Genomic DNA, 23,634 nt, shown 5'->3' with positions numbered 1-23,634 from the left:
GTAGTTTGGATCAAAGCATGTTAAACTTGAATAATGTGGAGAACACCAGAGGACAAAAATAGAGATGTACACAACAAAGTATGAACATGACTGTGAAATAGGAGGCCGTCCTCACACAGGCTCTTTCTCTCTTTCTCTCTCTCTCTCTCTCTCTCTCCTCTCAGATCTTCGACGCCCAGAGAAAGAGGTTTGAAGTCCCCCATGAGCACATCAGCAGCCTCACCAGTGACCCCTCCAGCCCCATCAGCAACACACTGGAGATGACACACAAGCCCTTTGGTCTCACTGTACGCAGGAAGGAGAACAAAAAAGTATTGTGAGTGCTCAGTTCACATGTGTGTCTGTCTTCACTGTGTATTTGCTTCGACGGGGACATCACATGGTTTTCCATCTGGACGCTGAAGTAAACACAAAAAGCAGAGAGCTGCACGGGCCGTATATATCTAACAACTAAACATATGTGCATCCATGCAATTATTTTATTACTCGGCTGTGTAACCTTTATGGTAGCAGGAGATTGATATGGTGAGTTTTATTAGAGGTTACAGCACGCTATGCTCACAGTTGATTGTGAGGATATTCTTCTGAGTCAATATATTTACATTGATCCTTTGTATCTCATTTAATGCAATTATTTTCATAATCCCTCCATAGTAGTGTGGCACATAAGCTCATTGTGATGCGTTATTTTCCACATAATAATGGGACACCATGCCATGTTACAGATTAGTAACCTAGAGCAATACATAACTATGTTCAAACACACACACACACACACACCCACACACACACACTTCCTATTAAAAGGCATGAACCATTATTATCGCTGATGCAATGTAGAACATGGCACTTTGAGGGCACAACAATCCATTACTATTGCATGATGCTCAGGGTTAAATACCACCACCATCACCCTGTACACTAAATGACGTTTTGCACATCATTGTGTTCTTTTGTTTTAAATGAGAGCTGATCGACATTCATGGTGCATGACAAATCTCCTTAATCTAGGTGAGGAGTCTATTTTATGGGAATGCGAAAATCTTCTCTTTGACTGCTAAATGTTGCGCGGACAGATCTTAACACAGAGCAGCAACAGTTCATGCCTTCTTTCCTTGTATTCTCATTATATGGTTCTAGAGCAAAATGTCTGTGCTTTTACACAGATGGTATATTCTTTGTGAAATATTATATAACATAGTGATGTATTAACCAGCATTGTCTTTCCTAACAACGCACATGACCTTCAGCCAGAAGCGGCGAGATTGCATTTAAGATAAGCAGCTATTTAGTTCAAATTGCTCTAACTTCTCCTGTTGCAACAGCGCCAAATGTTACTCACCATTAAAACTGTGTTTTTTTTGTTGTGTAATCAGGTGATCAGGTGACTTTGCGTTTTCAAAGGCTTCTCTTTATATTAAGATTATAATTTATTTATTCAAGCGAGTAAGTTTCAAACGGTTTCATCATTCGACCAATTACAACATACCGTGCACATGTGCATACATATGGGACATATGAGAGGTTTACCCCCTTTAATTCAATTGAATTACACGTGTTTTTTACCTTATCGAGGTTATAGGAAACTAATTTAGTACATCAATCTGCCAGACGACTGTTTTTCAAATTACTTTGATCCAATTTTTTTTTTTCCCTATCGGCAGCTGTTGGTATTGTTAAAAGCAATATTTTGTGTAATATCTTTTTATAACAATTTTATAGTGAATTCTGAAACCCGAGAGTACTGCAAGACAAGTGACAACAAGATTCATAATTCACTTGTCAAAACCAAACAATTCCACAAAGGCATTCATATCTTTCTCAAGATTTCCATAGTTCCAAGAAAAGGAGATAATCCTGTGCACACACGTGTATCATACTTCTGATAATTCTACGCTACTTTTAACTTTCTGCCCTGAGTGTGGGCAGGAAGCTTTTAACAAAAGCTGTTTGTGAAACAAACACTCGGTGGTCAACGTCATTGATTGAGAATTATGATTTAAAAAGTAAATGTTTGATCTCATGACTTTTCAATAACAATATATTTTACTATATATGCAATATTCACTATTACCGGTTGTATTTAGATCTTTATTTTGGCAGCTGCATAAAGCTAGAGCAAGCACAGTATTTCAACTGCGAGTGAATGTCTTGTTTTGAAGGCTGGAGCAATGCTACCCAGACGGCTTATTAGAGCTGGACGGGATGCTCTCTCTTTCCCATTTCTTTTTCTTTCTAAAACAAACTCCTCAACACATGCTTGTCTTGTCTCCGCTCCCTATTGTTACCAACTTTCTTCATCCTTCTTGGCCACCCACATTTTCTCTGACCTGCTCCATCTACTCTTTTTGGCATCCCTTTGCTCTCTGTCCGTCCTCTCTCCTCCCGATAGTAACACCATGTTTTCCTCTCTTTATTTAAACAGATTTGACACAAAAATGGCTCCACTAGTGTTCGCAGACCAGTACCTGCAGCTATCTGCCAGGCTTCCATCCCATAATATTTATGGCTTGGGAGAGCACGTGCATCAGCGGTACCTCCATGACACAAACTGGAGAACTTGGCCCATCTTCACCAGGGATGGTTTCCCTAACGGCGTGAGTACATGACAGGGTAAAAAAAAGACCTACAAAATGCATGGTTTTAAATACACCTGTGCACATGTGCATACATATGGGACATATGAGAAGATATTTCTGCACTTCTGCACCAAACCGATTGTGTGGTCAGAACCTTTACACGGTTCTACTTCAAACTTGTTTTTACTCAAGTGCCGTGTTAACGCGTGCTCCTAACATGTGTATTTTTTGGACCGCCTTGTAAGCTGATTACGCAGTGAAGTTGCCCCCCCCCCACTCGCCGCCTTCTCAGTTTCAATAAGCCTCCCACAACCCGGCGGCTGCTCACTCCTCTTCCTTCTGTCGCCTCATTCACCTTTCCCTCTGTCTTCCCCCGCAGGGGACACACAACCTCTACGGACACTATCCCTTCTTCCTCTGTCTGGAGGAGGAGAGTGGGAAGTCATTCGGGGTCTTTCTCATGAACAGCAATGCTATGGGTGAAGAAAAACAGCAACACACACACACACACACACACACACACACACACACAGGGGAAATAGATAAAAACAAACAAGTGCAACCATGTCAATAGACGCACAATCGTATACACAAAAAGAACACGTAGTTGCATGAACTTTAATAGGAGGAGGAATCTTTGGTGAAGGAGAGCCTTTAGTAATTGGTCCAAGGACACAAACAACTCGTAATGGCTCACCCTACCATAACAAAAATGAATGAACTTCATTCCAAAAATTGTGCTGAAAAATCAAGGACAATATCAATTGACTGTTATTTACACAAGGAGACGACTAAAAGCAATGATGACTTTTTTCCTCTCATGATTTCTCAGTACTTTCAGAATGTATTTAGTTTGCAACGTTTCCATCTTTAGAGTCTTTTTCTTCACCCCCCCCCAGATGTGACTTTGCAGCCCGCTCCTGCAGTTACTTACAGGACGATTGGAGGAGTCCTTGACTTCTATATTCTTTTCGGAGATACGCCGGAACAAGTCGTCCAGGAGTTTCTTGAGGTAAAAAACATTTAATTATTCATTACCTTTTTGAAAAAGGTGTACCTGACTGTACATGGGAATGAACAGGCACATTTTTCTAAGCTGGTCTGTTTTTGTAAAAGTTGTTATAGAGTTGCCGAGGAACATTAAATGCAATGATGTATCCTACCTGTGTTGTCCAGCTCGTTGGCAGGCCTGTCATTCCTCCCTACTGGTCCCTGGGTTTCCAGCTTTCTCGGTGGGACTATGGCAACCTGACCGAGGTCAAGGATACAGTTGAGAGGAATCGTGCCGTGTCCCTGCCATATGTGAGATCCTGTCTGCTTCTTTATTTTAGAATTTTTCTAGTTCATTTCTTTTAGTTCTATATTGTGTATATGTTGTCTAAAAATGTGCATGTCAATCTGAAATGGCTAGCGTTGCCACTAGAGTCTATAGAGTCTATATTTAATGATATATCATGGATTTTAGGGGAATACATTTACTTTGTTTGGCACTTTCACCCTCAATACCTCGGTTCTGTGTTGAATATCTCCAGCATTTACCTTCTTGTCATATTTACTGGAAAGGTGTTAATCATTGCAATTTACATTTATAACGATAACAATGTTTATCGCCATCGTAAAAATATACAACGAAATTAAGTTGGTGACTCATGACAGCATTCAGAATGTACAAAAACACTGAGACAGACTAGATGTAAGGTGGGGCTGCAAGCTGAATTAATATGGTTCAGATGTTGTGACAAAGGTAATCAACATCTGTTCCTGAGAAAAACACGTAAGAAAATCGAAACACAAGAAGCATGCAATCATTAACAACACACCACAGTGTGTGAGATGAAAACATGTCACGTTCTTTTCAAGGCAAAGAATGCCAATTAAGGAAGAAATGTTAGAAGCTCTTTGAATATGACCTCGGAAGTCATAATGTGGAGATCTGAAGTCTGAAGCCAATGTGTGCAGTGCGGACAGTTTCCTGCTTGCCGCATACCTTTTCTTTTTGGGGATAGTTAGGGGGGGGGTGTGTGTCGATATTTCACCTTAAGCACTCCTTGTTAAATTTGAACCACTCATGCACTGCCGTGTGGCTCCAGAGGCGAGCAGGAGGCTCACCCACTACAGTGCGTGTGAAGACGTGACGTGAAGGAGGAAGCAGGAGTTCGACAGGCAGTCAGAGTGATAGCGGTGGCCTTTAGCTTGGACGGGGTAATCCAGCTTTCTGTCAAATAATGAAGAGTCTTCTGGGCTCTCGGGGTTCAATCCCAGGACGACTATTTTTCGAGCGCCAATGATTGTTAGCGCTGATCAAAGATCAATCGTCCGAGTTCCTTTTCATTATCTCATTCATCCTGATCCGAATGTTAGAACTACTCCAACACCTCTTGCCTTCTGAGACATTTGATAAATACCAGCTCCGGTTGACATTTTCTTGCGAATGAGTTTTACTGCTTATCTTCGTCTGAGTTTTCCAAATAGTAACTCCAAAAAGTCCCTTCCACACAGAGCACTAATGCTTGATGCAATTTATTTTCTTTAATCACTAAGGTTAACTCCTACTAAAAATCTTGGCGCGTCCCCGTGAAACACTTCAACTGTATCACAACTCAGCAAAGACTGCAACGATCACACACAGTTTGAACTTTCATTTAATGACAAAATGCAAACACATTTCTAACCCATCTCAATCTTCAATCGCTCTTTCACATCCGGAGACATTAGTATGCATCTGCTTCCTCTCCTGCTGTACTTAGGGACATATTTGATAACCATTAGATAGACCACAAAGGGCATTATCACATTCTCCCTAATATGTCTGGAGCTGATTACCATTAGAGGAAGGATCTGGCAGAACCTTCCGAACCATCTGCTCTATTGATATAAAGTAGATTCTGGCAGTCAACAGACAGACAATCATTGAGTCACACCGTGAAAAAAAAGGAAAAATAATACTGTGCATTCCCATTGTCCTCCCAAGGTTTAGCAGCACATCAGCTAGATTGTTAGCAATCACGCCAGGTCCATAAAAAATGCCGCAAAGGCAGCTCTTATAGATATCAGATCAATTTTATACTTTTATTTTTTTACAGTTCAAATAGTTTTAGTATTCACCATCCATGCTGAGATGGAATACAGTGTTAAGGGGATATATGCAATATTCTGAATAAAATTTGTATTTCTTTTAATTTGTAGGTATTTTTGATGAACTCTATAACAATATCTGTTGCAAGCAAATAAAGTGCACATGCAATAAGCCTTTTTTCTTCTACACATACAGGACATTCAGTACACTGACATTGACTACATGGAGGATAAGAAAGATTTCACGTACGACAAAGTCAATTTCAATGAGCTGCCTCAGTTTGCCGACTACCTTCATGCAAAGGGACAGAGATATATCCTCATCCTGGTAAGAAGCCCTTTGTTGTGAGTGACGCAAACTGTGTATATGCAAAATAACACTGTGTAACCTTATGGTATCATTCATGCATGTGTACACTCATTTTATTCTTCATTTAAAATTGAGTCCGCATCAACAACATGACAACAATTATTTACAAATGGCACTTGTGCTCTGTCCTATTCTCACCTGCCCCCAGGATCCTGCCATAGCTATCAGCAAGAGAGTAGGGAACACACCATACGAATCCTATGACCGGGGCACGGAGAAGAACGCATGGATCACTGAATCAGATGGGAAAACTCCACTTGTAGGAGAGGTGAGCGACCTTTGGCTACTTACTTCTACTACTTGTTGATGATTTGATATGGGTCCTAGTAGCACAAACTACAAGGGAGAGCAGGAGCCATTTCAACGATTTCTTCATACAGTATGTTCAAAGAATCAAGTGTTCAAACTCAAGCTGTCTTGCACCACTCAAGGCTCGTACCTCAAGTAGTGAAGGAGTAAAATATGCTTTAAAGAAACTTGGAAAACCCTACATAGACAAAAAGTAGGAACTTAGGGTTCTCCAGTCTAATATTTCTATCTTAACTCTGTTGGCAGGGTTATCAATTGTCATATGCAATAAACAGATATTAGCCTGAGGATATCCATTAAAGAATCAGCATGAAATGAGTACATTTCGTTTGTCAAATGATTTAGGATTTGACAAACATCCTTGGATCCTTGCAGAATCCATGACTAACGAACTGCCTTGGAGGTCTGTTATGCCGCTAGAACTAGGAACTGGCTCTCCCCAAAGAGCACGTGTTTAAAATGTTCTACCAGCAAAAGTCAGTTTATATGGATAGGTTTCTTTAAGTGACAAGATATTCCTGCTTGTTAGTGCACACATATACAGTATAGGATTACAATGGATTTGTAATACCATTTGAAGTATGTGTCCTGGTTATGAAAACAGGGGATCTCTTGCCAAACGACCTCTGCGGTAGATGCGTCATTGACAATGGCGACACTGAGATATGCTGGTAATTATTCTGACCGAAAAATGTTCAAAAGGGATTGAATAAAATCATAACGGGATGTCACTCACACAAGAAACAAAGCAGCAGGGAGAAAAGAGTCAATGTTGGTGTAAGGTAGGAATGATAGACAGTAACATTCACAAATACTAGCTTAGAGACTAACGTACAGACACACTGACTGGCTGTCTTTCTGAGTGCTGGAGTGACAGGGAGCTGCACAGAAAGTCAGTCACACTGAGAGACAAGACACAAAAAGACAGATTATTAGGTAAACAAAAAAAAAGGGACCGACAACATGGATGTCTTCACTCCTTCCGTCTTGTACTTCCCTTTTTTTTGGATTAGAGTCAGGCAGAGGGACCGAGAATGATGACTTAGCTGGGTTGACGAGCGCGACAAGACCGACAAACAGTTATATAGAAAATAGAGTCAGAAATTCCGCTACAAAAGCAGGTTTATATAAGTGGTAACCGGGCTGTCAGCATTAGCCAGCAGCTATGGCACAGAAATCTAGTTGTAAAAGAAGTAAGGACTGATTGGAAAAGGTTAGATTGCAACCGTAAGGGCCTATCAATGAGCTCCGACCTTGGAGTTCTGACCACCTGGCAAAAACATTTGCCTATAAATCTGTGTGTTTGTGTGCATGTGTGTGTGTGTGTGTGTGTGTGTGTGTGTGTGTGTGTGTGAGAGAGATCATACGTAAGCATGATTCATGTCTTTGCTACAAACCGGGTTGTAAAGTCATTGGCAGTGGAAGTAAAGGTAGAAAGATAGCTAGCGTTGAGCAACCTTGAGATTTAATATCTACCACGCTTTACGGGAGGCGTTCACCTTGAGAAATACACTCCCTAATACACGTGCACACATTTCCGAAATCTCTGCCTCGCTCTGTGGATTAATCATTTATCTCAATACATGCCATTAAGGACGACTTCTGACACACAGTCACGTCCAGAGACTTTCTATTGCATTATCGATTCCTCCTCTCCTCTGTTCTCTTCCTAAACCTTCCTCTCCCTCTCTCTTATCATTCCTTCCCCTTCTGTACTTCAGCTCGATTCTGATCTTTTTTTTCTTTGTCACTTCCACAGCTTCAATCTGTTTCTCCGACGTTTCCATTGGGCCTAGTTTTTTTGCTTCAGGGCATTTCTATGCACCCGCGCCATCATGCTCGTGCTCCTTCACGTCATTCACCTGTACGATAGTGTGAAGGCTGGCTTATCTCTTCGATAAAGACATGTCGCGGATGCTTTTGGGTTGAATTAAAAAAGGAGAGGGGAAGAAAAAAAAAGTTCTGTCGAAAAAGTACAGCATTGTGCTTCTGCAGCGGAGCTCACATGCCAAACTAATGTTCCTCCAAACCTATTAAAATGTGCTCGTGAACTGATATCTCACATTTTCCCCCTCGTAGGTGTGGCCCGGAGAGACTGTCTTCCCAGACTACACCAGCCAAAGCTGCATCGACTGGTGGGTTGATGAGTATGTGCGATTCTCCAAAGAGATCAAACATGATGCCCTCTGGATTGTAAGTCAATTTTGAATATTTAAAATGAAGGTGCATTTCCACTGATTACTTTTTTGCCAACCTAAAAATGCCGACACTGACGCTATTCTGGATCCAATTACGCACACAAACGGCCAGTTAGCTTACTTTTTTGTTATTTTTGGGTGCAATTACTTCACTGTGAGTTGAACACAGGCTGGAATTTACATCATGTTGTTGAAAGGTTTTTCAGCTGAAAAAGCACATTTGGCTCATTCATTGCTACTTCTGATTACCACAACACACCATTTAAGATCTTACCAAACACAATGGCACATCCCAGGCTACTTTGTTTATCCGTGAAGGGGGAAAAAAATGTTCTCCTCTTTAGTATGCAGTGATCAACTCAGTGGAAGAATCCTTTCATAGAACTGTTAGAGCATGCCGCTAATAATTTAAATGAAACAATGTCCTCTGATGCCCTTGCAGGACATGAATGAGGTAGCTAGTTTCCAGAAAGGCTCAATTAAGGGCTGTGCCGATAACGACCTCAACTACCCTCCCTTCACTCCAAGTAAGACACCTTTATTTATGTGTTCTGCTCCATCACAATAGTATTCATATGCACAGTTTTGATATCAAGAATATCTATGTTCCCTTAGGGACATGGTATCTAAACGCTGTCATGGTAGCATTGTTTACAAGTTTGGATACCAGCCATAACATACCTTCAAAGATACCGAGAATGTCATGGGCTTGCAGCTTGAAGCCCAAATATGTCGCCCAACTTTGTAAATCTGTCACGATAGCTCATGAAGTAAGTTTAGGTCCAAAGGAAAACTCATCAAAAATAGCAAATCCCCAGTGAGGGATTTTGAAAATGACTCTTCTGCCATGTCTTCTATTCCGACTGTGTCCCAGACACGATGATCGTAAATGAAAAAGGCATGCTCCCCTGATGCCACCTTTTTATTGCACTCCTCCTTAGTCATCCCCTTCCTCCATTGCTCTGGCTGTCTCTCATTTCCTCATTGTTCACACATCCTATTGCTGCATACATCAATGTCTCCCTTTCTTCCTGGCCTGTTTTCCTCATTCTCTCTCCTCCCTTCACTGCATCCTACATTTTGTTTTCCTTCCACGCCTCTGCTCACCTTACACCAATATCTTTTCCTCCTCCATCTTTTTTTTCTCTCTCTCTCTCCCCACAGAGATTCTGGATGGTGTGATGTACAGTAAGACTCTGTGTATGGATGCCAAACAGGCCTGGGGGAACCACTACGATGTCCACAGTCTGTATGGATATTCTATGGTGCTGGCTACTGAAAAGTGAGTGCATCCGCAAGGAGTTTGGCCGGTTCGCGCTGAGGGCGCCAACAAACCCTAAATGCGTAACGTAATCACAGTGCGGCACATGGGATCTTTAACGTTAAGTGCAGTGGAATCAGTGGCTATTGAGAAATGGCGACTCAATAATGGGACTGAAATGAAAAAAGAAAAAAGAAAAAGTTGCAACAGAAAAATCTGTCGATCCAGCGCAGCCAAGCGAATTATGCCCTCGGTTATATCAAAACCAGGGACTCTTGCAGACCATTTCAAGTTGTATCCCATGAGATAAGAGCAGAAACATGTTCTAATGAGCCCGGATCCCAAGGTGAGTGAATGAATTTCTCATATAGGTCTGGTACTGAAACCGTTTAATGGGGCCCATTACTTACACAAACCTACAGAGAGGCATCAATGTGATTATGGGATATAATTATAATACTTATTTAGGTATGGGAGCGAATGGAGCTTTAAGCAGATCAATGTTTATTTATGCTGTATTTATAGATTGAAAGGTGGGACACAATCGGTATTAGTTATAATCCATTTAGGGGACTATGTGGACATCTGATAGTTGAGTGCAGTTGCTGGTTTGAAGACACACATTTGGACATGATAATATCCATTGGACAGGAGTCAATGGATAATAGCATGTGCATGCAAGTGGCACACACAGTTAATATCCTACAATCAAGTTATGCAAATGCATGTAAAGCCCATTTAGTTACACAAAGTACACTACGTAAAGTTTACCATGCCTCTGAAACCGTGCTCGGGTGCCATACAGATGATAATGGGATAAGTCAGGTGGGCCTTAAACCCAGCTAATCTCTTTCCGTTTGCATCATGAAAACAAGCGCGAAGCAATTTGAATAGAGAGTAGCAGATGAGGTTCACAAGAGCGCATCAGATTCAAAATCCAAAGACTATGAAAATTGTACAGTCAAGGAGGTCAGCCTGCCACACGAGCATTCGCTGCACAAAAAACAAACCACTTAAATGTCACAGAGGTATAAAGGCTGCAGTCATATTTATCTAGCTGGTGGAATTTCTCTAGTCTCCCAGCCCCCAGCCAGTCATTTCACACAAGGCTAAAGTTGGCTTCAGTCGCCAGAATCCTAATACGCACTAATGATGATGGTATGGGAAATTGCATCAATTAGAAAGCTGCACACACCTGCACTAATGGGTTTTTCAACTGATGGAAAATAACACCCCATAACACTAGACAAATGCAATGCACAGCATTTGCTAAAGAAATACATCAAATAGTATATGTTATGTCAAAAAGTAGCAAGGAACTTAACATTTCTCACATTGGTGCTACAAGGGTTCCTCCATGTTTTTCACACCACTTACTGGGAATTTCCCCGGATTCATCACCGCCATAAACTTTCATATGTATCTCAGAAAAAAACGCAAATTAATTATTATTAACTGTAATCTTTCACGTGTTACTGTTTTCCTCAAAGAATCTGCAGAGCAAGCGATTACTCTACAATAAATATTATTACTGTACAGGATTCAGAAGGTTATATAACATTCTTAACCTACAGGTTATATGATATTGTGGCATCTATCAGTATGTTTGAAGATTGCTTATGAGCCGCACAGTGCAAAACCTCTGCTTATTATTATAACAATACAATACTACTAGTTGCGGTTGGGGGTACTACGGTTTTACACTCGGCAACTCAAATTACCTCCAGGTAGCATAACAATTCAAAAGGCTCTCGTTAGAGGATGTTTGCTTTAACCGTTCTGGGCAAAACAAACAGACAGACAGTAAAAAAAAAGTTAAGCCACATAGTAAACATACTGAAGAGGAACCACTCCCTGTTTCTTAATAGGCTTATAATAAACCAATGAAAATGCTGTTACACGATGGCCCTGTAAGAAGGTCGTCAAAATATCTGACCACGTGCCAGTGCTCAACGGACATGAATCCAGGGAAAGGCTTTGCAAAGTCACATTAACATTAAGGAAAATAGTGTGTAGTCTCCATTAACAGACCTTTCAATGTTGCGCCTTCCTGCTATTTTAGCAAAATAAAGGACCGTTTAAGTTGAGGAAAGAAAAAATTGAACGCAAAATGAATTCAACATCTCCCATTCCATTTCTCGCCTCTTCATGTCTTCATGTCGCACCCACTGAGATGCGATCGCGGTTACTGAGGAACAGATGATTCCCAAATGAAATGCCTCGGAGCCATCATCTAAAAGGGACAGATGAGCATAACATATTTCACCACAGATTATATATGTAACAATAATTCCACTCACATGTTGGCATAATGTGATAAGAGTGTAGAACACAACCTTCACAGACTGAGGAGCATTTGATCATGTATACAATTGTAACTTATGAATACTAAAAGAACATATTTGTAGTGTCCCGCCGTGGTTTGAAATATTCCTGCTGTGTGTCATGCCTCTTTCATATGTCACTGCTGCCGAATGGAACACACCGGCGTTTAGGCTTCGGACTCCTCGCTCCTTCAGGTATATTTGAAGAGTTGGGACGTCCTTCACAATTAAGAGTCAAGATTGAGTTCTGGCTCACAGGCGGAGGAGCATGCAGAGAATTAGGCACCGATATCGAGTAACGAGAAAGGCCCAGCAAACACGGGTCCACAAAGACACACACACACACACATTGTATCTGTTGGAACTGAAGGTAGCTCGTCTTTACTTTGTCTCCTTCAACGCTTGCTCCTTTTCCTTCCTCTATCCACAAATGAATATTATTGGCAGGAGCCAGATTTCGTAAACATCATGAGTGTTCCGTGGTGTCATAGAAATCGATGCGGCTTCGAAATCCCAATGCAAACTGAATAAGGATGTACAACAACGGGGAAGAAAAGGTACAACTAGCCCTGGCTTTGTCACCAAAAAAAAGTGTCTCCCATTGTACTCGTCAGCATGTGTCCTGGAGATTGATTTCTCCCTTGTGCTGTTGGAGTCACCTTCCACCACTTCACCCGTGTCTTTCTTATCCTAACAACTCTCTTTCTCTGCTTTTCTTGCTCCAACCCTCGCCCCCCCACAGAGCTCTGCAGAGTGTGTTTGGAGGAAACCGTACCTTGATGCTGACCCGATCCTCCTTTCCAGGGGTGGGGAAATATTCGGGTCACTGGCTAGGGGACAATGGTGCCAACTGGAACGATATAAAATGGGCCATCCCCGGCATGCTAGAGTTTGGGCTCTTTGGGATTCCCTATGTGAGTACTAAACCTCCACGAGGCAAATCACTGTCCACGTTGTGCTCAAGGTAAGTGACTTTGACAGGAGGAAGTGTTTCTACCTGGATGCCGTGGCAGGGCTTAACAGGACTGCAAGGAGTAATGTCGCTTCAGCTTTTCACACCGACATGGCATCGTAACAGTTTAATGCGGACCTCATTTCAAGCCTTATCACTCACATTGTCGCTGCACACTCACGGAAGAAAAATGCACGTTTTGATTGATTTGATGCTGGTGAAAGAAAAACTCGAGGCGACCCGGAGCTCCTCGGAGTCAGTTCATTTTTAGCAAATATCCATTAACGCAGGCACATTTCACTTGGGGCCCTAGCTGCCTTCGATTGTAATAACGAAATACAGAAACACGAAGCAGTATGTAGAGCGCTTGTATCATACAAAAAGACCTTGTAACAAATCAATTCAGCTGGAGCCAGTAGTAGGTCTTACTACGTGTTTTAGTTTGGTTAACACGACGTTCTGGAACAAGGAACTTTCCTTCTTTTGCCTCGTTTCAAAAGAGGATTCAGCTGCTAATAGAGATCTATGTTCAGGCGTAACTATAAAGGCTGGAAGGCAGGCAATAAAAAGAGGCTCTGGAATGAAATCTATTAAAATGTCTGGAAGAACACCGGTTCCCTTTGGGGGAGCACCGCCAGGTTCAAAACCAACGTGTTTGCTCGTATTCTTCTATTTAAGGGAAAACACGAGTAAGAAAACAGCAAAGAGTCCAACGCATGCATGCGCGCATGCATGTACAGACCCAGCTGTGCACGTCGGGTGGTCTTAGAGAGGTCAACTACAAGATGCAGATCAAGAAGCGGGTTTTAGTTTCTTCCACTTATACACACACATACACACACACACACACAGGCACAGAAAGAGCGAGCCAGAGAAATGGGGTTTGGATCGATTGCCTCCAGTTGAGCTCGTTGTAAAATGGGGCAAGTAGTAAACAAAAGAAAGCAAGCAGTCTCTGCAGACTTCCCTTTGACTGAAGCATCTTTCTTGGACTCCATTGTGCAATTAATGTAAATACAGATAACTGTCGGCCAGTGAATCTTGACTGAATTGAGCAGACATCAAGAAAGCCATTTTAAAAGAAAGAGATGTGTTTAGCCACACAAATACACAAATGCCCCTTTTCCCCGCTGCAGGAGAGTTGTTGAACTCAGATGTTTGTTTTCTCTCTTCATTATTTCTTTCGACTCCATTATGCGTTCTTCAAATGGAATCCACATGATCCTCTTCTCTTTGAATTTTGACAACTCAAAGAACTCTTCCAATACACTGAATGGGCCATTTCTACGATTAAAAGAAGGATGATGTAGGCCTGTGGCTGAATGTCAAGCTGTCGTCCTCTCCTGTGTTTCAGATCGGAGCTGACATCTGTGGATTCTTTGACGACTCCACTGAGGAGTTGTGTCGTCGCTGGATGCAGGTGGGAGCTTTCTATCCCTTCAGCCGGAACCACAACGCTCAGGGCTACAAGGTACTGAAAAGGCATTTTGTTCTGCAATTCTTCCATTAGATTGTCAGTTTTAGATGAGTGTATCACACGTCCAAAGTGCTGCAGGGTGTAGCGCTTTATTTCATAGCATTGTATATAGGTGCTATAAAAGGCCAAGTGGTTAAAAATAGAAACTTGTGTTAGTATCCATGGTGATCATATCAGCCCTGGTACAGCTGGGTTGATAACATTTTTGCCGTGAAAATAGTATTTTGTATTTGAACATCTGAAGTAAAAGAAATTCTGTTCAGTGAATTTTCACATGACCGATCCTCCAAAGAGGTTGAGATTTTACACGAAAAAAAGTTAATGCTAAATGATGTTCCTTCACTATCACACGCTGTGCCGTGTGGCGGAGAGAGGGCCGACGTTTTGTACAGTGGCCGTCTCTCCGCTTAGATGTACCCCGTGGACATCTGGTTAGTGCAATCTCTATCCATTCACACACAGCACAGCCGATACTAGCTCAATAGCTTTTAACCAGATATCTTAATATCAGTATTGAGACGATGTATAGGGTTGACTAGTGCAAGTAGTCACATAGTGACATTTCTGATAAAAATCCTCACATATGTGGATATAATACCTATATATTACTTTCGTTTTCTTGATTGTCTTAATTTTTAAAATGTTCTTCTCAATACAACTAAACTTCAAAAATAATAGTCGTTAATAATAATAATCATCAAAAGTAGAACTTTTACCTTTTATCTTTAGGAGGCACACTATCCCCTACAGTGTTTAAATTGTTCATCCATACTGAGGAGATGACTCGGTCCACAGAGCAGCATTGAATAGCTCTCGCAACACCCTTAATGTGACATTTCCATGCACATGACTGCTGCTGAAATAGAACAGCATTACGGTAATGCAGGGGAAGGCGGGCAGGGGCGGGGGGGGGGGGGGGGGTAGTTACTTGGAGGACGGGTGGTGGGGGGTAGGGGGGATATGCTTGGGGACAGGGACATGATGGTGATGAATCTGAAGAGCGTTTTCCACTAAACAAGACAGCTAATGTGTGACCTTTCCTTTGCCCTAATCATGGCTCTCAACACATGGCCATGCAGGCCAGTCCTAACACACACACACGGACACACACACACAATCCTCATCACACTCTCCGAAGGAGCTGAGGGCATAAGTGATTAGCCAGATGAGGGGAGCACGGCCTGTTAGCAGCTAATCACCCTCTCACTCACCATCGGAATCAAATCATACTTTTGTTTCATTTTCAAACATTTTTTATCCTGTTTATCTTTGTCTCTTTTTAGTCCTTTGTGAGATTTCTATTTAACTCTTTATCCTTACAGTTAATGTGCACTTACTAACGAACAATTCATCTTTTTTACATTTCTTACATAGTCATACTCTAAATTTCCCATCACACCTTTGTTTATTTTCTCCCCCCAAAAAAGTCCCCTCCGATTTATTCCTTTTCTCGTTCAAACAAACTCTCTTTTTCATCTCCCCATCTCTTTCCCTTTCTGCCCCCCGTGGATAAAAGACAAATCTTTATTTCCCATTTGCCCTTCTTTTCTGTCGTTCCTCAACCCCCTCCCTTTAATCCATCTGTGTGTCTCCAGCCCCAGGATCCAGCAGCGTATGGTGCCGACTCCACTCTGGTGAAGAGCTCCATACATTACTTGAGGATACGTTACACACTTCTGCCTTACCTCTACACACTCTTCTACAAAGCCCACACTACAGGGGAGACAGTTGTACGCCCTGTCATGCACGAGTAAGTCATTCAAAATAAGACCCTCAAAATATGCACATCCCTTCATAGTCCATATTTGATTACACTTGAACACCTTCAAATACACTCACAATACACTTGCGTTTGCCTGTGCACTTATTTTAATCTTTTTTTATTTTACATTCTTCTATATTTTACTGTATGTTGAATTGTAAATTGAATATGTTATATTCCCTGCACTGTTATTTGTCTTGTCGTCCAATGTCTCATTGTCTTATTGTCCAATGTTATGCACCACCCGCCACAAATTCCTTGTATGTCTAACATACTTCCCTGAAATTAGACAGGGACACTCAAGGAATTGAACATTTATACAAATGCGGATACAGTTTGGTGGAAAAGGCTCAGTTTTTTTTTTGCCGTTATAACTTTTAAAATGAGTTATATTTAGTATAGTGCCAAGCCTCGTGAAGGAGTTAATAACCCGTATGTGACCATCAACGTTAAATCAACAATATCGCATAGGAGGTTGGGGTGGTGGAGGTGGGTCCGGCAGGAAATTACGTTTGGAAGCAAGGCCTCCTCTTCAAAATGAACCCAATTAACATCAGCAGAAGTTTGGCTTTATATGCCACTATGGAATAAATGACCATTAAAACTAAGTCTGATAAAATATTCTCTAATGATCATCCATTTAGTGTGCGTCAGGGAAAACACCTTCAAACAGCTTGGAGAAATCGTGCCCAAAACTAATTCCGCCCACATCGAAGTATTTCTCAAATCATTATTTGGGACATCAGCACAAAACAAGTACTTGCCAGACACCACAAGACATTTACTTAACTGCTATATGCACTTCGGTTTTGGTCAATGCGTGAACAAAACAGATGAACACAAAAACACGTCAGCTGAAACCGCAGATATTCAGCAACATGCCAGATTGCAAACAGCCGGCTGCAAAACATAACTTGCGAACACAGAGGCTTTGAATGCCAATAATTCAGGAACTGAACAATGAACTGCAACAACACAGCAACAACCGGAAACGCACAACAACGCAGGGTGAAACGCAAAACAATTCAGGGCCATGGCTAGCTACTGAAACACACAACAGTGCAGGGCCATGGCTAGCTGAAACGCACAACAGCGCAGGGCCAAGGGATAGCTACTGAAACGCACAACAACGCAGGGCCATGGCTAGCTACTGAAACGCACAACAATGCAGGGCCATGGCTAGCTACTGAAATGCACAACAACGCAGGGCCATGGCTAGCTGCTGGCATTGCCAACCAAGCAGAAGCGCGGAGCAAACAGTAGAAAACATGTTTACATTATGAGCATAATGGACAGTTACAGTTTCAATGTTCACACAATAGACCTGCATGAAAATAGTGGTCGCTATCCCACAGCAAATATGGGAAATAGGCCTATGGGAAAACTCAAACACATCAGAAATGTCTATATTGTTTCATGTATTTACTAAAGGTGGTGAAGGAAGTCTTGTATGTGTTTTATTCAAAACGTATCTCACTGATTAAATACTCTTCTTTGTCACTCCCAAGATTCTACTCCGACAGTGCTACGTGGACAGTGGACCAGCAGTTCCTCTGGGGAAAATACCTGCTCATCACACCTGTACTACATCCGGTCAGCAAACACACAAAGATATATACATGCTTTGGTCGTTCAAATGCATGTGCTGGCACAAAATGCACTTTCATGACTAGATCTTGTGTACAGATAAATTACATACAGAAATGTACATAGAGAAATGGATGTTGCAGATGAGATTATCGGTTACTCTCACATACACACTCACACACACGCACACACAGATACCATGACCTCCGCTGGGAAAACATGACATGGGATTTTCTTTGTTGCCCTCCCCTCCTCTCTTCCCTCCTTCTTCTCTCTTTCATTTCCTCCTTCTTTTCTCTCAACTCTAATGAGAACATTGACCTCATTACCAGCAGATTAGAAATGTAGATAGAAGTGTGTTTGCGTGTTTGTGTGCGTGCGTGTGTGTGTGTGCACACCTGTGTGTGCTTGTAAAAGTGGGTGCCTGCACGCGCATGTGTATGCGTGCATACATAGCAATTTAGCGTGGCCTCTTGTGAATTACAGAATAGTGAAAGCGAGTTGGATTCATAGTGGGGCCAGGGATCGAGTAACTTCCATCAGTGCGATTGTGGGAAAGTTTATAATAAAATAAGCAGAAGGTTTCTACTCTCAGTGCCTCATGGCTCGAGTTGGTCTGAGGGGGAGGTGGGAGAAAGGCCCAAAAAGGACGACTACTTTTGGGATCCTATCAAAGCAACTGTTAGCGAGTCATGAAGAGGATGAGTGTGTTCGAGCCCTGGCATCGATTATGACTCACCACCCTTTTCTTTCCTCTGTGAAAGCAATGTGACCCTCATCATCGAAGGCCGTTAATCGTCACGGTTTGTAGAAAAAGGAAAAAGGCAAAGATTGACCCAAATGCAAACAGAAACAGGAAACAAACTAAGCCGAAAGCCAGATTTGTCACTGACAGTTAAATAGATGCTCCGTGGAGGCAAATTATGACCTTGCTCGTGGTGGTGACGGAATGTCACCAATGAATTCAGAAGTTATCCAGAAATACTTTTTTGGATGACATTGTAAAACTGCATGCTTCTCTCATAGGGAACATTTAACATTAACAGTCCCTGATGCTGTCCACATGATGCACATCTATGTCACGGTGTGGGTTTGTTTCCTGTTTTATTTTGTAGTTTCCTGCCTCGTTGCACCTGGGTTAGCTTCACTTCCTGCCCTGTTGTGTTATCCCCTGTGGTTTTGTCTCCCGTGTCCCTGATTGTTTCCACCTGCGTCCAATCACCTTCCCAGTGTATTTAAACCATGTGGTCTCTGGTCGGTTCATTCTGTCACGACGGGTGAAATCTATATTCTTCACATCGCTATGCTCAAACATTTCAAATCGATTGGTCCAACATATCGTCAACAGATGTTCCACCAGTGTTTGCGAGCTCTGGAATAACATTTGTTCTTGTTCTCATCTCTTTCACATTAAAGAATTCTTACTATTTTTTTTGAATAACAGAAGCGCAGTGAATATTGGGCCACGTCGCATCTGTCGTTTTGAAAAATGTCCTTTTCAAGTGGCATTGCCCGAGGTCCAACTTGCCTCTAAAGCCGATGCCAGAGCATTAGAAACAAGTTGGACCTCGGGCAATGCCACTTGAAAAGGGACATTTTCAATATGACAGATGCGATGAGGCCGAATATTTATCTTCTCTAGTGCCAGTGTGCCGCTGAGCCGCGGCGCTGCGGTTTAAGACCGGGTAAGAGCGGGCATTAGGAACAGCGCGCCCACTTCCTGATTGCGATGCATCAGGCTGTGAAAGATAGTGAACAGATAGCGTGTGACCCTGGAGTGAGGTCGCAAGCTGATCTCCTCGTCTTATCCTATCTTCACCTCTCTTTCATTCTCCTCATATCTCTGTGTCACTTTCTCTGTATCGCTCTGTCCGTCTGTCTTTCCCTTTCTTTAATGATGCTCTTGCTCCATCATCAGATCAGTCGATGCTTTAACCTTGATCTCTGTGATAAACTGGGGAGGACTCCTGGTCTCTGTCATCCCCTCAAGTCTTCATCTGTGCTTCCACTCTCCTGTGCTCCCTTTACTTTTTCTGCTCAGCCTTTCATCAAGCAGTGGCTCCCTTATCTCATCTGCATTCTCTTAATCAGCTGCTCTCAACTCGTCCTCATGATCCCTTTTCATTTTATCCCATCTCTCTTTCCTCCTTTCACTTCTTCTCTCATGTACCTCAGCCACCAACTGATCATTCTGCCAGTCTGAATCTTTAGCCCGCCCGATCAAATCTTACCCCATGGCTAACTGGGCTTCAGTACTCCAAATGAGGGTACAGGCCTCGTCCCCCGTCCCTCTCAGTGGCAGCTGGAAGCCATGCTAGGTCCTGAGGTCCCTTCCCATTAGTCAACGTGTTGATTGATAGGCGACGCGAGTAAATCAGACACCATAAGACGAGGTGTCGGGGGACCATCCATTGCCCCTGGCCGTCACCCGACAGGCTGTGCAGCTGTGACAGGTGATCTGCCTCAAACTGCAGTCGTGGACCCCAAAGAGGACATCAAGTCATTTAAGTTAGTTAGTAAGACATTACAGCAATATCTTAATTTGCTCTTAAAAGGTTTTTCCATGTTCTTATGGGATGTCTCGCATTTTGAATCATTTGTTTCTATTTATTCATCCTTTGTTCCTCGTCTTCTTACCTGTGTGTTCTTCCTTGGCTTCATGTCGACCCTCTTTCTTGTTCCCATTAACAGGCCTCAGTGGGCCACTCTAACTCTCCGTCTCTCTTTCTTCCACTGGAAAAGAAAGCGAGCGGGAGAGAGAGAGAGAGAGAGATGCCGTCCGTGCCTTCGACAGAAGGTCCAGGCCTACAAAGCTGACAGAGTGCATTTCACAATTTGTCTCGGTTCTCAACCGGACCTCTGGTTTGCTGTTTCTCTCGCTGCTCTCGCCGTGTTTATCTCTCTGCCTTTCTGTTCCGCCATGTCAGAAAGAGCACAGGAGTGACAAAGCTATCAAAGGCCTGGCGCTCGCCTATTGATTGCTCCTGTCTGTCCGCCACCTTCAGCTATCAAAGGCTGTTACCTATCAGTCGTCCCTTGATGTTTTTTTCATCGTCTGTTGCATCATAGTGCTAAAGACTGAAATGTCACCAGGGTTTTGTGGATACTTTATATCAGATGGGAGGCAGTTTTGAAAAAAAAAAAACCTGTTCATTTCATCTTTATCTTATTCATTATTAACTTGCAGTGATTTAGAGCGGAAAAAATGATCTATTGTGGCTCCTATCCTGTTTAGGCGCGTGTAAGATTAAAGTGACAGGATTTGTGTGGGTAGCAGAAGCAGATGTTACCGGCTGCAAGTCAAACACAGGCATGCTGTCACACAGAACACCAGGCTGACACATTTGTCTACTTAACAAATCAGAGCTACATAATGTTGTATTCAAAGGCAACAAAAAAAACATTTAAATTCGTTCAGATACGTACACATGTGAAGAAGTATTGTGTGCTGGTCTCCTGCAGGGTGTGGACACCGTGCAGGCATACATCCCGGATGCTGTGTGGTACGACTATGACACGGTAAGACTCAATTCTGCGCATTTTAGGATATTTTTCTAAAGCCTTTTTACACTTCCAATGCGAGATTATGAAACATGTAAATTAACTTTAAGAATACTTCTAGCAGATACAACTCAGATTGTTGAAAGAAATGTATTGCAAATCAAATATACGGTGTTTATATAAAAACATATATCTAATAAGCACATCTAAGCCTGTAAACAGCCCGTAAACAGAAAAATGGATGACAGGGAGGCTGAACAGGATTAATTGAAGGGTTACTTTCTGTGTAAGGTGTTATTTATTTCACAGGTCTCCCTGATTAATTGGTATCACAAAAGTTTAAGTCCTCAATAAAAATGGCTAATAAGTAGTACGCTGCATTACTGAAATTAACTCAAATACAAATCACATGAAAGTCTTTGCCTCAAGATCTTCGTTTTATACAGAAAGACGAGAGATAAGACGGAGCGAGAGTCGGGACAAAGACAGAGGGAAGGGGGGGGCAGGGAGGAGAGGAGAGGGACTATCTCTCCCTGACAAGTAGATAAAAGAGGTGTTGAGCCCCTTTGGGACCTTATTTTGGCGTCACAGTTGCGATGTAAAGTGTCCACTGATCAGATGAACGATTAGATCGGCTGTCTGGCCGCCGGCCCCCTGTTCTCTTTGGTCCCCCCGTGGCCAAGACGATGGGAGGGTTTGTGGGGAAGTATTGATGCAATAAAAATGACCACGAAAAACATCTTACAGAAACAGAGGGATGAAGGAGCAAAAACACACAGGATGGGAGATGAGAAGAGGACAAAAGTACGGCACCTGACGGGAAGAGAGATGATGAGTAGAAGAGAGGGATGATAACCACAGTTTGGAAGACATGAGGTCGGGCCTGAAGGAATAAGGAGGAGAAGACAAGGCTAGAGAAGAACTCCTTAAGCCAGACAATAAGGAGGCGATAAGATCTGAAATTGGTTGTAGACGCTCCACTAACTCCAGCCCACACACTCGCCCATGCTCTACTGTACTGCATAAAATGGTACACACACGCACACATCCATGGGAATGGAAAAAAAAGGGGGATGAAAAAAAAAAAAAAGAACTAGAGCAACAGAAGAGAGAATAACACGAGGTGGAGAAGAAAGCAGAAAGCAGGAGAATGAGAGGAGACGGAAATAAGAGTGCCTCAAATAATTGTGGCTGTGCAGAGAATTCAGTCTTCGGGGGATGAGAAATGAACTGTTCTCTATCTGGGCCCTCACAGGAGCGAGTGGAGGGGCAGAGAGAGGAAGCTGCAGACACAGGGAGGGGGGAGTCAAACGGGTTACTTCACCTGACATAAATCCTTTTAAGCTCCAAAGAACCCTAAAATGCAAAAAAATAAACAATTGACTCACTCCCGCGTTGTAGTTTTTGTATTTTGATATAATTGAGCAGTGACCAAGCCCGTCATCTAAAATGAGTAATAATTTGATAACTATGAACACCAACTATATGCATTTTATGTATTATTACAACCCGGGCTTAGACACCAGTGTAACCTTGAAAGTCGCCACGTGTTTTCTTGACCACAGAACATCCCGTTGGGGAAATGTAGGTCAGTTCATGTATTGTGTTGCCTTACCAATCAGATGGAGCAAGTGGCAGTCCGCAAGACCGTAGTCGATATGCATCTTCCAGCTGACAAGCTCGGTTTGCACATCAGAGGTGGCGCCATCCTCCCAACTCAGAGGCCTGATGTCACTACAACATACAGGTACACACCATCACAAACACCCACACACACATTTATCCCCTCAAATAACGTCCCGCAAACATGAGATGCACGTGAATAGAATCATTCACTCACTCACTTAAGTGCGTACAGATCAACCGACATTTTCACCACGTAATCATGAACGCATCAAATCCCATTGAAGTAGATAAACGTGCACTTGCTTGATCCATTGGGTCGCAGCAAAGTGTGCGTGTGGTGTTGAGCGTGTGTTTGTGTGTGCGTCTTTAGTCGGCGGCACCCCATGGGTTTGATCGTGGCTCTCGATGACAACAGCCAGGCAGCTGGGGAGCTCTTCTGGGATGATGGCGACTCCAGAGGTATCGTTTGCAAACGCGCTGGTTTTGTGTTAAACGGGATTATTCGCTTCTTGTTGTTACCAGTCATGACAGGAGCTTTGAGTTGAAGTTCAAACACACCTCACGCACATTAACAAATAAACATCACTCAGTTATCAACTGATTTGACAATTAT

General features: G+C 42.5%; 1 protein-coding gene across 3 annotated transcripts in view; it reads left to right on the top strand.

Moving 5' to 3' along the window:
* The window catches only part of si (sucrase-isomaltase), a 56,713-nt gene that overhangs the window by 8,554 nt on the left and 24,525 nt on the right, over positions 1–23,634 (top strand). For all 3 annotated transcript variants that reach the window (XM_040187171.2, XM_040187164.2, XM_078104619.1), the window contains exons 6-22: positions 165–316; positions 2,426–2,597; positions 2,959–3,058; positions 3,479–3,591; positions 3,756–3,881; positions 5,851–5,982; positions 6,173–6,292; positions 8,413–8,526; positions 8,974–9,058; positions 9,696–9,813; positions 12,859–13,030; positions 14,423–14,539; positions 16,141–16,295; positions 17,816–17,900; positions 21,357–21,413; positions 23,018–23,142; positions 23,392–23,480. In XM_040187171.2, coding sequence (XP_040043105.2) covers positions 165–316; positions 2,426–2,597; positions 2,959–3,058; positions 3,479–3,591; positions 3,756–3,881; positions 5,851–5,982; positions 6,173–6,292; positions 8,413–8,526; positions 8,974–9,058; positions 9,696–9,813; positions 12,859–13,030; positions 14,423–14,539; positions 16,141–16,295; positions 17,816–17,900; positions 21,357–21,413; positions 23,018–23,142; positions 23,392–23,480 — 2,032 coding nt within the window. The remainder of the gene's footprint in view (positions 1–164; positions 317–2,425; positions 2,598–2,958; positions 3,059–3,478; positions 3,592–3,755; positions 3,882–5,850; positions 5,983–6,172; positions 6,293–8,412; positions 8,527–8,973; positions 9,059–9,695; positions 9,814–12,858; positions 13,031–14,422; positions 14,540–16,140; positions 16,296–17,815; positions 17,901–21,356; positions 21,414–23,017; positions 23,143–23,391; positions 23,481–23,634) is intronic.

Source organism: Gasterosteus aculeatus, chromosome 1, assembly GCF_964276395.1.
Source record: "Gasterosteus aculeatus chromosome 1, fGasAcu3.hap1.1, whole genome shotgun sequence".
In the NCBI taxonomy this organism is placed as follows: Eukaryota; Metazoa; Chordata; class Actinopteri; order Perciformes; family Gasterosteidae; genus Gasterosteus; species Gasterosteus aculeatus.
Note: the sequence above shows the minus strand (reverse complement) of the source record. Positions and strands in the feature narration are given on the sequence as shown.